The 13,481-nt window shown below is 48.3% G+C and overlaps 6 protein-coding genes across 6 annotated transcripts, besides 1 other annotated feature; 3 read left to right on the top strand and 3 right to left on the bottom strand.

Annotated features, from left to right (window-relative positions):
* Positions 1 to 900: 900 nt before the first annotated feature.
* On the top strand, positions 901 to 1,383 carry CTRU02_214381 (uncharacterized protein; the record flags this gene model as incomplete). The annotated part of the gene is made up of 1 exon (XM_036731748.1): positions 901 to 1,383. One exon carries the CDS (start codon positions 901 to 903, stop codon positions 1,381 to 1,383), a length of 483 nt encoding a protein of 160 aa, XP_036576520.1.
* A 545-nt stretch (positions 1,384 to 1,928) lies between these two features.
* CTRU02_214380 (uncharacterized protein) lies at positions 1,929 to 2,258 on the bottom strand (the record flags this gene model as incomplete). Its single annotated transcript, XM_036731749.1, has 1 exon — positions 1,929 to 2,258. The coding sequence occupies one exon, from the start codon at positions 2,256 to 2,258 to the stop codon at positions 1,929 to 1,931; it is 330 nt and encodes a 109-aa protein (XP_036576521.1).
* A 63-nt stretch (positions 2,259 to 2,321) lies between these two features.
* CTRU02_214379 (uncharacterized protein) lies at positions 2,322 to 2,690 on the bottom strand (the record flags this gene model as incomplete). The annotated part of the gene is made up of 1 exon (XM_036731750.1): positions 2,322 to 2,690. The coding sequence occupies one exon, from the start codon at positions 2,688 to 2,690 to the stop codon at positions 2,322 to 2,324; it is 369 nt and encodes a 122-aa protein (XP_036576522.1).
* Positions 2,691 to 3,307: 617 nt separating this feature from the next.
* Positions 3,308 to 3,958, top strand: CTRU02_214378 (uncharacterized protein; the record flags this gene model as incomplete). The annotated part of the gene is made up of 1 exon (XM_036731751.1): positions 3,308 to 3,958. One exon carries the CDS (start codon positions 3,308 to 3,310, stop codon positions 3,956 to 3,958), a length of 651 nt encoding a protein of 216 aa, XP_036576523.1.
* A 3,931-nt stretch (positions 3,959 to 7,889) lies between these two features.
* Positions 7,890 to 9,359, bottom strand: CTRU02_214377 (reverse transcriptase domain protein; the record flags this gene model as incomplete). Its single annotated transcript, XM_070206234.1, has 3 exons — positions 7,890 to 8,153; positions 8,217 to 8,926; positions 9,038 to 9,359. The coding sequence occupies 3 exons, from the start codon at positions 9,357 to 9,359 to the stop codon at positions 7,890 to 7,892; spliced, it is 1,296 nt and encodes a 431-aa protein (XP_070060008.1).
* Positions 9,360 to 10,510: 1,151 nt separating this feature from the next.
* Positions 10,511 to 11,185, top strand: CTRU02_214376 (uncharacterized protein; the record flags this gene model as incomplete). The annotated part of the gene is made up of 3 exons (XM_036731754.1): positions 10,511 to 10,662; positions 10,759 to 10,808; positions 10,854 to 11,185. The coding sequence occupies 3 exons, from the start codon at positions 10,511 to 10,513 to the stop codon at positions 11,183 to 11,185; spliced, it is 534 nt and encodes a 177-aa protein (XP_036576526.1).
* Positions 11,186 to 12,939: 1,754 nt separating this feature from the next.
* Positions 12,940 to 13,035: a sequence feature (Protein overlapping with rRNA (CTRU02_214375, KAL0930300.1) was converted to a misc_feature.).
* Between the last annotated feature and the right edge of the window lie 446 nt (positions 13,036 to 13,481).

The raw sequence follows: 13,481 nt of genomic DNA, 5'->3' as shown, positions 1-13,481 counted from the left end.
CTCTTCTATTCTAGGACTAGCTATCAGCTAACGACACCCTAACTTTAATGCTCCAAGTTTCTACTTTCTCTCTATTCATATCACACAGATATCAAGAATATATATACCGAAAGGCACCTTGGGATGTAAGCGTCTTGCCTTGCTTTCCTAGGTGTACTGCCGACGCCCCGGCTTCCCGGGGCATTTTGGCAAGCCAGAGGGCTGCCGACGCGAGCGAAGAGAGAATCATGATGCTGAGCTTGCAACTTGGAGGCCAAGCGGAGGAGGGATAGACAAACGAATGATAGTCTGCTATGGGATGAGCGTGAGGTTGGCAGGCGCGGACACACGACAACAAGGCGGCGAAGAAGAGGGCCGAAGCACATCCTAATACCAGCCAGATGGTGTCGAGTCACGACGCCTTTAGATTAGCCCGTAAGTCCATAACCCGGAATAGAACCAGAACCGGCTTCTCCTCTATCAGTTGTCAGGGGGGTTAGCCAAAAGGGCTTCGTCTCCCTCGGCCAAATCTCATCATCGGCATAGGTATAATAGGTAGGATTTCAAAAAGGTTCATAGGTGAACAAGTGCTAAGAGTTAGAAATCATACGACGTGCTTTAACCATATAAGTATCGGATCAATTCCTTGATAAGGCTATAAAAATTAGCTTAGTAGATATTACATAATATAACACCTAGTAAAAGCTACCCTAGGGTATGATTACCCCTGTCAAACCAATAGCAACTAATCTATATCTAAAGACGGATATATAAATATCGTAGTAGTTAGTTGAATTCTTTTGTGTCCCTTTATCTCCTTGCTTTAATTACATTCTATCTACCTTACCGAATATCTACTTAACTAGGCATCTATTCTTGTCTCCTGCTACTTCGGTCTCTCTAGGTTGACAGACAATTTCAATGGCATCATTCGGTCCTTTTTCCCGGCTGCCTCTCGAGCTGCGCCAACGCATCTGGCAATTGAGCATGGAGCCCCGGCACGTGCTTATGGGAAAATGCGAGTATCTCCATGCGCAATCAAGCCCACCAGCCGTTCTACAGGCCTGCGTGGAATCGAGGTCGCATCTCCGAGGCCGTTATACCCAGGAGGCTCGTTGCGGCTGCAGTGGATCATCGGCGTCGCGCGCCATGGTGAACTACGACATCGATACCGTCTGCATGACCGCCTTCGACATTACTATCTGGTCGAGTGCCAAGGATGCACCTATCAAGTACCTGGCGCTCGAGTCCAGGGACTCGGAGGCCTTCTTCTGGAACACTAGTGGTGCCGTGAGGGACATCGCAACTCTCGAGCACCTAGAGATACATCCTACGCCAGGCTCATGGCCGGAAAGGAAAAAGGCGCTCTTGTTGCAGGATTGGATCTCTCAGCTAGAGGTCTAGTACACCCCGTGCCCCCCGGCGCCATTCCGAACAAAGATCATCAGCCCTTAGCCAGACGTCGACATCCCTGAAGTTAGAGCGGATAACTTTGACGAGATATCGCGGGCTTGGGACAGGACGATAGGGTAGGCGTCAGACGGCTCATCGGAGGCTGACGAGCCGTTTCCAGATATGTGTTACGGCCAGCTAACTGACAGTGGGTTTGTGTTAACAGTAAGCCAGGGATTGACAACAGTAACAGTCGTTCTGGGGTCTGGTCGATTGAATCGTAGATCTTCAAAGGTCTTGGTGATCAGTCAAGGCCTCAACAAGAGTCGTAGAGTAGTCGTCACTTAGGTATAGCTGAAAGTACCGGTTAGGGTAATCACAAAGTTGATTGCTGAAGAGCTATGGAAGTCTGACCATGGGCCGAGCTCAGGTCATACTATATACAAGTCCTGGACAGTCCCTGTGTCTTGTCGCTGATCACTGATCAGGTACCGGTGAGCGATCAGTGATCGTTGGTGAGCGCTCAGTAGCTCTGACTGAGCGCTCAGTGACCCATACTACCTGCTCAGTCTTATCTTATCATCACGTGACTTGTACCATAGTTCTTCCGTTCCCGAGTGAGTCCCTGTTGTTCCCGTGATCCTGCAGTACAAATGTCCTGTTCTAGCCGCCCAAAACATCAACAACAGCGAGAACGAAATTTTTGAAAACAGCATCAAATTGATCAAACCACGCCCGCTCGCGCTCTCAGAGGTCACTTTGGGCATAATGTCATCCTCGGCATTGATTCTGCTCCCAAAGAGCCTGCTCGTGGCCGCGGGCGGGCTCTGACCACGAAAAATTCGAGAGCAAGCCACAAAGTATGACACGTCAATAGACAACACCATCGACACCACCGCGGTTGAGTCACGGGCTATCACGTGAGCACAACGACCAAGCCCAAACAAACATCAACACCACAGCCACCGATAGGTTATGGGTCGCCTATCACCCCCGACAAAGTTTGCAACGTCCCGCGACAACAACGACGACAAGCCCGACAGAACGGTATCACCTCCTGCATAGAGAAAGCACCAGACACCAGGCATGCTACGATCGATGCCACAAAATACTACAGTTTGCAGACAGATTGGTCCCCTGTCGCCCCCTCCGCGAAGAAGGATTGTCGCCCCTTCAACGTATGACAATGTCTGCGGAATCTGTGTACGAGCTCTCATACTTAGTAATCGGACGAATCGAAGCGGTTGGAGCATTGTGTTTTGCGGATTGAGTCCGACTCCAGGCGGTGGATGGAGGTGGTGGTCGAAAGATGGAAACATAGAGCCACATAGGAACCCAGCATGAGGCAACAAAAAGATTTACAGATTCAACTGAGATATAGCACATGCGAGTCTGAGAGGATGCGGACAAGATAAAGAGACGAAGCTGAGGGCTGGGGGGAGACTATAGGTATACAGAACCAGACATGGTGCCTAGCACCAACAGAACCGAAGTAGGAGGACGCGAAAGAAGGATTCTAGAAGGCAACACCAAGCGAGAGAGCAGGCAGGAGGACAACAATCTTCAACAGAGGGCATAAACACACAAGAATAGATAGCATAGTGGGAGCTTGGGGACAGCTGGTCCTGATCCAACAACAGGGCGAAGTGGGGCGTCGCGGTTTATCGTCGATGCTTCGGCTGTCTGCCAAACCCCGCTTTCCGGGCATAGCTGCTAGCATAAGAGCGGCTTCATAACCGTGTAGGAATCAATCAATCAATCAATCAATGTTCTAGCCGCCCGACGCCCAAGTGGGTCGTTCAGCTGTTATCCTTGTTTACGGGTCGTAACATCAGGTCTCCTCTCCAAGGGTCTTGTCCTCAAGACCAGCTTAAGTAGGTCGTCTGCCCTCAGGTGGGAGGGCGCCCAACTTGCTTCCTTTAATGATGCTCACATCATGTCAGGTCGCGTCAAAAAACGAAAGGTCGTACGAGCGTTCGATTCTCGTGCGGAAAAGACAAAGCAGCGCGATTCCCTCTTGAGTCTTATCTTGGGCAATCGTACCGTCATGCCTGTTTATTCCTCCTGTGAGGTAAAGGGTTTTTCGTCGTGCGAAGCTTCTCTTTCTGATTCCTCTCGATGCGCCGAATGCGTTCGTGGCGGCAAGTCCTACTGCGACCTTCAGGGTCTCAGTGCCCAACAACTTCGTCGGATTGGTGATCAGCATCAGAAGCTTGAGGATGCTTTGGAGAAGGCAGAAGAGGAGCGTCGTGCTCTGGACGCCAAAGTAGAGCGTCTTCGAAAGCAGAAAAAGATGTGGTTTGAAAAGATGATGCGCGCGGTGCGCCGTGGTATCGACAGTGTGGAGGAGTTAGAGCGTGTTGAGAGAGAGGAGGCAGAGGCAGAGCAGCGTCGGGTAGAACCGGTTCGTCCTTCGGCTGATTCGCCTCGTCTGCCGGTGGAGTTCACAGCGGATTGGGATACCCTGTACCCGGATGTCGCTTTGTCGCCATCCTTGTTGGCTGAGTTTGGTTTGTTGGATTCAGGGTCGGTTGTTGAGAGGCGGAGTACTCCTGAAGCGTCTCCTGGGGGTGTTGGAGGCCCTTAGTGGGTTCCTTTAGGCGGCTCTGGGGTTCCTAAACGAATGAGAGGGTGTTTATCCCGTGGCTTGTTTGATCGTGGTGGACGGATGATGGGTTGTAGTTGTCGTAGTCGAAATTGACTTTTTGGCGTTTGTTTTTCGATTCGTACTGGTGCTTGTCTTTGTTGTTCTTGTTCTTGCTGTCTCCAGTAACGTCCGAGTTCTTCCTGTGCGTTTTCGAGGCTCTGAGGTAGTTCCCATGTGTTGTCTTCGTGTCCGTATCCTTTCCACTTGACAAGGTAGCGGATACTTTTTTGTTCTTCGATGTGATCGATTATCCGTTCGACTTCGTATTCTTGTTCTGGATCTACTTCGATATAGTCCGTAGTGTACGATCCCTTTGGTGCTGATTCGAGAAGTGAAATGTGAAAGACTGGATGACACTTCATGCTGTCGGGTAGTGCGAGTTTAAAGTTGACGTTGGATACCTTCTTCGTAATTTCAAAGGGTCCAAGTTTCTTGAAGTCCAACTTATCGCTTGGTCGTTTTGTTTTGATGTTGCGGCGGAGAAGGTATACACTATCCCCCTCCTTTAGAGTTGGTCCCTCAACTCTTGATTTGTTGGCGTATTTGCGCATGCGTTCGCGCACAAATTCGAGGTCTCTGGGGAGTTCCTGCTGGATCTCCTTAAGTCTGTTGATGTCTGCCACAGCTTTCAGAGCTGCTGGGCCTTGTCGAGGTTGTCCGTAGGCTGTTGGGTTGAATCCATAGTTCAGATAGAATAGTGATTCTTTTGTACTTTCTCCTACTGCGCTGTTGTAGGCGAACTAGGCCATAGGTAGCAGTTGAACCCAGTTGTCTTGCTGATAGTTGACGTAGCAGCGTAGGTAGGTTTCCATGATCTGATTGATTCGTTCTGTCTGGCCATCGGTTTGCGGATGGAAAGCGGTGGACATCTTGTGGTCGGATCCTAGCTGCGAGATCAGGGATCTCCAAAACTTGGAAGTGAACAGCTTGTCTCTGTCGGATACGATTTCCTTCGGCATTCCGTGTTGGCTTACGATCACCTGCAGAAACTTGTAGGCGAGGTCTTCTGCAGTGCTAGACTCCATGTACGGGATGAAGTACGAATACTTTGTGAGTCTGTCGACGATGACGAGGACACTGTCGTAGTGGACGTTGGTCATCGGTTCACGGGACTTAGGTAACTTAGTGACGAAGTCCAGCGAGATGGATTCCCATGCGGTTTGCGGCACTGGGAGCGGCTGTATCTTTCCATAAGGCTGATGTCGGCTGGGTTTGCTTTTCGCACAAACCTCACAGTCCTTAATCGCTAAAGATACTTCTTGTCGTGTAGCCGTTTTGTCGTAGTGTTGGCGGATGCGTTTCCATGTCTTAGTTACGCCTTGGTGACCGTGTGCGGGTGCGGAGTGTATCTCCCTAATGGCTTCAGGAGACATCCTTCCAGGCGTGCTGGTACTGTCTCTTCTGGCCATCATTAAGAGTCTGGCTGCTGGCACAAGGTCTCCGTTTTTATCTGCTTTGAGGATAACTCGGGTTTCCTCAGGTACCTGGACCTCATGGTCCGGTCTTCGGCTGAGGGCGTCGGCCCTGCCGTTTTCTTTGCCTTTCCGGTAGACGATTCTGAAATTGAATTCTGACAAGAATTCGGACCATCGAATTTGTCGTTTGTTAAGATCTTTCGATGTGGTGAAGTGTGCGAGATTCTTGTGGTCGGTGTATACTTTGACCTCGTACTTGGTTCCTGAGAGTTGCGGTCTCCATTCTTTGAATGCTTCGATAATTGCCATGAGTTCCTTGTCGTGTATCTGGTAGTTGAGTTCTGGGCCGTGTAACTTGCGTGAGAAGAAGGCGCAAGGGTGTAGTCGTCCTTCGTCGTCTCGTTGGCCTAGTTGTCCTCCTATAGCGTAGTCTGAGGAGTCGGTCTCGACTTCGAATGGTTTCTCGGGGTTTGGTATAACAAGTATTGGTTCCGATGTGACTTGTTGTTTGATCTCGTTGAAGGCTTGTTCTTGTTCTTCTTCCTATTGCTAGGGAACATCTTTCTTCGAGAGTCTCGTGAGAGGGTCGTTTTTGTCTGAGTACCCTTCTAGGAACCGTCGGTAGTAGTTCACATATCCAATAAAGGATTGTACGTCCTTAACGTTCTGTGGTATAGGCCAGTCTCGTACTGCTGCGATTTTGTCTTTAGATATTTTGAGGATTCCTGGGGCTATCGTAAAACCTAGGAATTCGACTTCTTTGGCGTGAAACTTGCTCTTCTCGGGTTCCACTAGGAGTTTGGCGTCTTGCAGTTTCCGCAGTACTTGGTGTACGTGTTTTTTGTGGTCTTCCAGAGTCTTGGAGAAGATTAGGATGTCGTCAAGGTAAACTACGACGAACACATCTAGAAATTCTCGTAAGACGTGGTTGATCATCGTCTGGAATGTCGCGGGTACGTTGGTAAGTCCGAAGGGCATCACAAGGTACTCGTAATGTCCTCGGCGTGTTCGAAACGCTATCTTCCATTCTTCACCTGATTTCATCCGGATCAGGTTATAGGCTCCTTTTAGGTCGAGTGCTGTAAACCACTGTGCTCCGTGCAACAGGTCTCGTAGTTCGGAGATAAGCGGTAGTGGGTAGCAGTTCTTGATCGTAATGTCGTTGAGTTTCCGGTAGTCGACGCAGAGTCGTAGTTTGCCGTTCTTTTTTGGTACGAACAGGATTGGGTATCCCGCTGGTGATGTAGAGGGTCTGATGTATCCCTTCTGTAGATTTTCTTCGAGGTAAGCGTCGAGTGCTTCCATTTCTTTCTGGTTGAGTCCGTAGATTGCTTCTAGCTTTGGCTCCTTCCCTTCCTTAAGGGGTATCTCGTGGTCGTAGTTGCTGTGTTCCGGGAGTCCGGTCTCGAGTTCTTCGGCGAATAGCTTCTGGTATTGCCGGTATTCTTCTGGGATAGACAGAAGTCGGTCTTCCTTGCCGATGTCTGTTGCTGATAACGTCCTGGCGTTTGCATCCTTTATCCGTAGGTATGCTAGAAATCTCTTCGCTTCAGGAGTCTTGAGAGGTTCGTTTGAGGCACCGTTCCGTGGTTGCTTCTCAGTGACTGAATCCTGGTCCCAATGGAGTTGGCCTGTTCTCCAATCTATCCGTGGGTTACTGTCGTATAACCATGGTCTTCCAAGGATGACATCGTACTTGTCTCCTATCTCCGTAATATCGAAGTTGAGTCGCTCATTCTGGCCATGGATCTGCATTAGGAGTTGCGCTGTCTCCATAACAATGCGTCCTCCGCCGTACTGGACTTGTTCTCCTTCAACGGTGCTAAGTTCGTAGCAGTCTTCGGCTGCTTTTCTTTTCCAGGTTATCTTTCTTTCATTCACCGTTCTTGGTGATATGAAGTTTCCTTGGGCTCCGCTGTCGATCATGGCGGTAGCTGTTCTTCCGTTGAGCTGTATTTGGACTTGTACATGCTCGTGTCGTTGTGTCGTGGGCGTCGTTGCGCTACATAGGGACCTTGTCTGGGCTGCCTGTCGTTGTCCCTTGTCTTCGGTAGGCGAGTCTAGTTTTTTGACTGCTCGCCCGTTCCTTGTTCGTCGTTTTCTTGCTGTTTCTTCCATGCTTCGTCTTTCTTGATATAGTGGACTCTGCACTGGTCTTGGTAGCAGTGATACCACTGTATTTCTTCGTCAGAGTCCTCTCCAGAGCTGGTGTCGTTGACTGAAGCGACTTCAAAGGCGACTTCCAGTTGGGCATGTTGGCGGGCAACATCGCGAGGTGTTTCCGAGTCGTTAGGGGTGTTCTTGGTCGTTTCTGATTCGACCTGTTCTTCCAGTTCTTGGTTGATTTGGCGGATCCGTGCGGGATCTCCTTGTGCATGTTGTCGTCGTTCGATGTGTGCGTCCAGCGCACCGAGTTGTCGTTGCCACATAGGGTTTTGTAAGTCCTATTAAATCCGCTACAGGTTGGCTTGTCGTCCTGCGTAGAGGAGGTTCAGTCTTCGCTGATTGTCTTGTTCTAATTCCTCGTTGTCGTTCATACTGTCAAGCTGTTCGATTGTCTTGCGCTCGATTTTGCTGTTGCTTCTATATCCTACAGCGAGGGTCCGTTTAGGTGCGTTGGTAGTGTCGTAACCAGATCGTTCTTGAGGTTTCTGGGGGTACCATCCTGCGTGTTCCTTACTGCTAGAGTGGATATGGCAGTTGTCATCGAAGCAGGTGGTCTAGTTGAGTTGTTCATGAGGGATCGTCTTCGTGGCGATACTCGCTTGTCGTTTCTCTAGTACCGGTTGGAAGCGTTCCTTCTTGGGTGACCTGCATTCGTATGCTAGGTATCCAATCTTCTGGTAGTTATAGCACTGTCTATCTTTCTTCCAACTGTCGTTCTTTTTGTCGTTTCTCTGTGTAGCACTAAGGTCTATTGGTCTACTGTGGTGACCATAGGCAGTACTTTGTCGGGGGTTGTTCCAGTTGTTGCGGGGTCTATTGTCGTTTCGCTGGTTGTTGAACTGGTGCTGAGGCTGCCACTGGTACTTGCGTCCTAAGTTGGGGTTTTGTCGTTTTTCGCCTCTTTCCTTTCGTCGTTCGAAAAGCCGGTTGTCGATTTTGATGGCGAGTTCGGCGTACTGGAGAAAGTCGTCAGGTCGATCAATCTTGATGATCTCGTCCTTGACTTCGTCCTTTAGTCCTTGATAGAACATGAAGATCTTGGTTTCCTCGGTGAGGTCGAGTTGAACGCTGAGTTGTCGGAAATTAGCGGAGTAGTCTTTAGCGGACTTAGTCTGCTTAAGTTGTGCTAGATCTCGTTCGGCTTGTCGCTTTTCGTCGGGGTCTTGGAAGAATAGCCTAAGCGTATCCTCGAATCCTTTAAAATTAGCGTAGATGTCGCGGGTCTCGGTGGTGCACTCGTCGAGGGTCTCGCATTTAAGGTATTCTTCCTGGATTGGTTCAAACCACTTAAGGGCCTTTCCTCGGAGGTAGGTGGCTGCGTGTACTACTTTTTCGGTTTCGTTAGTAAAATCTCCATAGTAAAAGTTCTAGTAATTTTTGACCTGAATCAGGAATCCTTTGAGGGTCCCGGGGGTTCCGTCGTAGGTGACAGGCGCACTGAGCTTGAGCTTTTGTCGTCCTCCGTGGACGGGCGTGGTGACGATGTTGGCGGCGGCCCGGAGGGTGGTGATTTCCCCCTGGAGTTCCTGGATCTTCCGGAGGTTGGCGTCCCCCTTGATGTCTTCTTCCAGCTTCTTATAGGCCTGTCCAGCGTGCTGGAGTTGCTTGTTGAGGTTTTCTATTGCTTGTCGGTTTTCGTTGACGATTTTCTGCATGTCTTTTGTCTCGGCTTCTTGTTTCTGGATTATGCGTCGGAGCTTATCGTAGCTTTCCTTGGTGAAAGAGCCATCTCCATCGGAGTCGTACTTGAGGTCCGGCATGTCGAAGTCCTCAGTGTTGGCGGGCTCCTGCGCAAGGCTCTAAGGCTGGTTGCGCGAAGAGGATGAGGATCCTGGAGTGGGTGATTTGGCAGAAGCGCGAGAAGACATCTTGTCTATACTGTTTAGTAGTTCTCAAAAGGTGACTTACTGAACAGGAGCAATCAAAGTGTTACGGCCAGCTAACTGACAGTGGGTTTGTGTTAACAGTAAGCCAGGGATTGACAACAGTAACAGTCGTTCTAGGGTCTGGTCGATTGAATCGTAGATCTTCAAAGGTCTTGGTGATCAGTCAAGGCCTCAACAAGAGTCGTAGAGTAGTCGTCACTTAGGTATAGCTGAAAGTACCGGTTAGGGTAATCACAAAGTTGATTGCTGAAGAGCTATGGAAGTCTGACCATGGGCCGAGCTCAGGTCATACTATATACAAGTCCTGGACAGTCCCTGTGTCTTGTCGCTGATCACTGATCAGGTACCGGTGAGCGATCAGTGATCGTTGGTGAGCGCTCAGTAGCTCTGACTGAGCGCTCAGTGACCCATACTACCTGCTCAGTCTTATCTTATCATCACGTGACTTGTACCATAGTTCTTCCGTTCCCGAGTGAGTCCCTGTTGTTCCCGTGATCCTGCAGTACAAATGTCCTGTTCTAGCCGCCCGACGCCCAAGTGGGTCGTTCAGCTGTTATCCTTGTTTACGGGTCGTAACAATATGCCCCCTCATGGTCAGGCAGAGGCTGACCCAGGGACCGGGGTGCAAGCCCTGTGAGCGGTCACCTGTTTGGCCCACACCCTACGGTCTATATTGACGCAGGTACGGATATGAGATACTCGACATAGCAAAATCAGGCCTTACGACAGGGCTGACCGGTGGATCACCTTATTACTTTGTTCTATCTTATTTCCTATCTTATTTTATTTTCCATCTTATAGTCTAACATCTCTTGTCGTTCCTTGCATCTATAACATGTTTATACTGCCGTTATAGATAGCCGAAAATCTTAACGTTTAGGAATCGTAACCGAACGGGATAACGGGGATAGTAGAGGTAACGCTGTTGCTCTTTTAGCCTATTTACGCATTCGTTTCTTTATACACTCCTTCATTCGCACCTTCGTTTCCTCGTCGCCACGTTTTCTTCATAGCAGTCCCTCATTATGCGGTTTCCCGTCTTCATCCTCAGCCTGCTCTGGCTCGTTCCCGGAGCCTTGGGCGCCGGCAGACGAGCAGTATATGAGAAGATCCTATTCTTCTATGCATACCGAATCGACCAGCTTTTACCGGAGGACCAGCGAATAGTAGGCGCAAAGTATGTAAAGTAGCCTACTAGGGAGGAGCTGCTTTATGAGGACCCGGGTAATAATAAGCCTAAATATCTTTACTATAAACCAAAACAACCAGCCAGGACGGTCTATACTCTCGGCGAGTTTATTAGGCATATCGATAGCAACAAGGGTAAGAACTATAAGAACCAGCTCTTCGTTGATAGCGTTAAGTAAGACGAAGAAAAGCTCGACTTTGACATAAAGAAAACGGCGGAAAATATTATTAAGTACGATGCTACTGATGGTCGTAACCTGCCCTACCGCCTCTTTAAGGACGGCGCTCTCCCTGCATATCATGGGGCCGATATTATTAAGAACGGCGTGGTTCTCGGTAAGAAGAGGGGCTACGACGGGTCGCTGAATTCCATCTTCGATCGGATGGCCTACGTCAAAAGTACGCTCCCCCAAGCGACCTTCGACCGTCCCGACGTCAAGTTCCTCTTTGATCGGGTCGAGGAGAGCCGTACCTCGGTGTTAGCCGCGCGCACGGCCGACCATGACTACTAGATCAAGAAGGACTTCGTAGCCTATATCCCAGCTATTAACGTCAAGACAACGCCGATAGGCTACCAGGAGTAGGTCGACAGCCAGAACCGAGACATTAAGAAAATCCTGACCCCCGAGACTATTACCGCAAACTAGGCTGCTATCCCTAACGTCGAGGACTAGATAAAACAGGTCCGAGCAGACCGACTAACGGACGCGTTTGCTAGCCCGCTCTAAGGCTAGTAGGCGAGGGACTACTAGGTTATAATAGAATGTTATAAGCAAGGAGGAACGAAGATTAAGAATGCTATTTATATTTAATTACCTTATCAACTATCTTCTCCTTATTACGTTTTTAATATACCTTTAAAACTTTCGATATACTTAATAGATAATACTCTTAGGCTTAATACGACTTTATACTTATTTTCTTAGGCATAGATATAATAACTATAACAAGTCGATAGTAACGATAGTTAGAGCCTTAGCCTCTCCTTAGTCCCTTCTACCCTTCCTTCTAATTCTTACCTTTCCTTCTTTAGATACTCTAAAGCCTGCCTATCTAACTTACAAAGTAGTTACGTTTCTTAATTACAAAGATAAATTATAACTAAATCTACTCTAGGCTAGTCTTCCTAACTTAGTTAGTTATATACTTACTTATAGGATAGTTATGCTTAATTATATACTTTCTCCTCTTTTCTTACGAATTTTTCCTTTTATTATTAATATTTCTTCCTTATTAAACTATAAATTAAATAATTACCGTCTATCTTAGGAATAACTTTAATCATTATAAACCTTACTAGTACTTTTACTTCTAGGGGGTCTAAACAAGCAGCAGGGTCTAAAATCAATAGCTTGACGGGCTGTCGCTCCGAGCCGTATAGCTAAAAGGGAAGCAAAATCCTGTAATTATTCGTCGTTCGTTAGCCCCTTAAACAAAAACCTATAATACTTCTATATTAAGCACCCGGTATTATAGAACTAGTTTAAGGCTACTTACTCTAGCCTATTTAGTAAGGAGGTTGATATTAACGGTGTCTGTGCTGGAAATGAGCTTGTGTATACCCAGGCCCTACGCGGGAAGGTAAGGCTCTGACCGAACCGCTTTGGAGTTGTGAGCTTGGGTGCCTGGAGCAAGGCTGAAGGTAGGGCCTACGAAGGGCTGTACGAGGAGGTGTAGAGAGTGTTGAGAAGCCCGATAGTAGTCCGCTGATAGGCAGGGAAGGCGGATTGATGTTGACGGGGACGAGTAGGTATCTTGCACTTTGGCGGCGGATGTCATGCCCAAACTGGCATCCCATTTACGATGCTAGATGATAGCTGCCTTGTGAATAGCCTGATTATTGTTAGGTGGTCGACCTTAACGTTGAAGATGCCGGGTGCTAATCATTATAAGACTTCTTTCTTCTATAGCATCGCCATGAAAGATCAGAAAGGTAGAATCAGGGGTTATATAAGCTTAAAGTATAAACTTAGCTTCCTTCCTAAATTTTATTTTAGTATTAGTTTTTATTCTTATCTCTACTAAATCGGGAACGGTCCTGTAAGGCGATGCTACGAAAGAGTAACTAGATACTATAACCTATATATTGTTAGCTTTAGATACCTTTCATAGCAACGGAGGAGAACCAGGAGGCTCACAAAGATATCTTTAAGGGGGCATCTTAGTCGCTTAGCAATACTCTCCCAGAACGTTATGCCTAGAAGAAGAAAGTCTTAACAGTTTTCCTCTAATCGGTATAGCTACATGCCTAACCTAGGTAGTCAGACTATGTGCAGGACATCAATATAAGCAGATTACATGCTAAAACGGTCACATACGACCATACCCATTGGAAAACTCGGGATCCCGTCCGCTCTCCCATAGATAAGCCAATGAGGGCCGGATTAGTAGTTGGGTCGGTGACGACCAGCGAATACCTGGTGTTGTATGTTTTGTATTTTTTTACCATCCTTTATGGTCTTCCCTATTATCACAATTCGCCTTCTATTGCGACCATGTCTATGCTAAATAACTGCTAGAGCTTGGGCAAGTATAGCGAATGGAGCCTCCTGAATGGAGATACAAACCTCATTTACATTATGTACCTTTCTGTGGGAGCCCAGCTATGCCCTTACCTCAGTGCCAGGAACAAAGCTGCACGGGACGCAGGCTCGCCCTGCGTAAAAAGCCGGGAAAATGGCGAGATAGCTTTCCAAGGCTCAGCATGTGCGACCGTGATGGCCTTGAGAAGAAAGCATACGGAGCCGAATTGTTTCGGCAATCCGTTGAGGATAGGGTAACTCTTCGACGGCGTTTCCTGGGCGGAGG

Source organism: Colletotrichum truncatum (genome assembly GCF_014235925.2).
Source record: "Colletotrichum truncatum strain CMES1059 chromosome Unknown Contig_0011, whole genome shotgun sequence".
Taxonomy (NCBI): domain Eukaryota; kingdom Fungi; phylum Ascomycota; class Sordariomycetes; order Glomerellales; family Glomerellaceae; genus Colletotrichum; species Colletotrichum truncatum.
Note: the sequence above shows the minus strand (reverse complement) of the source record. Positions and strands in the feature narration are given on the sequence as shown.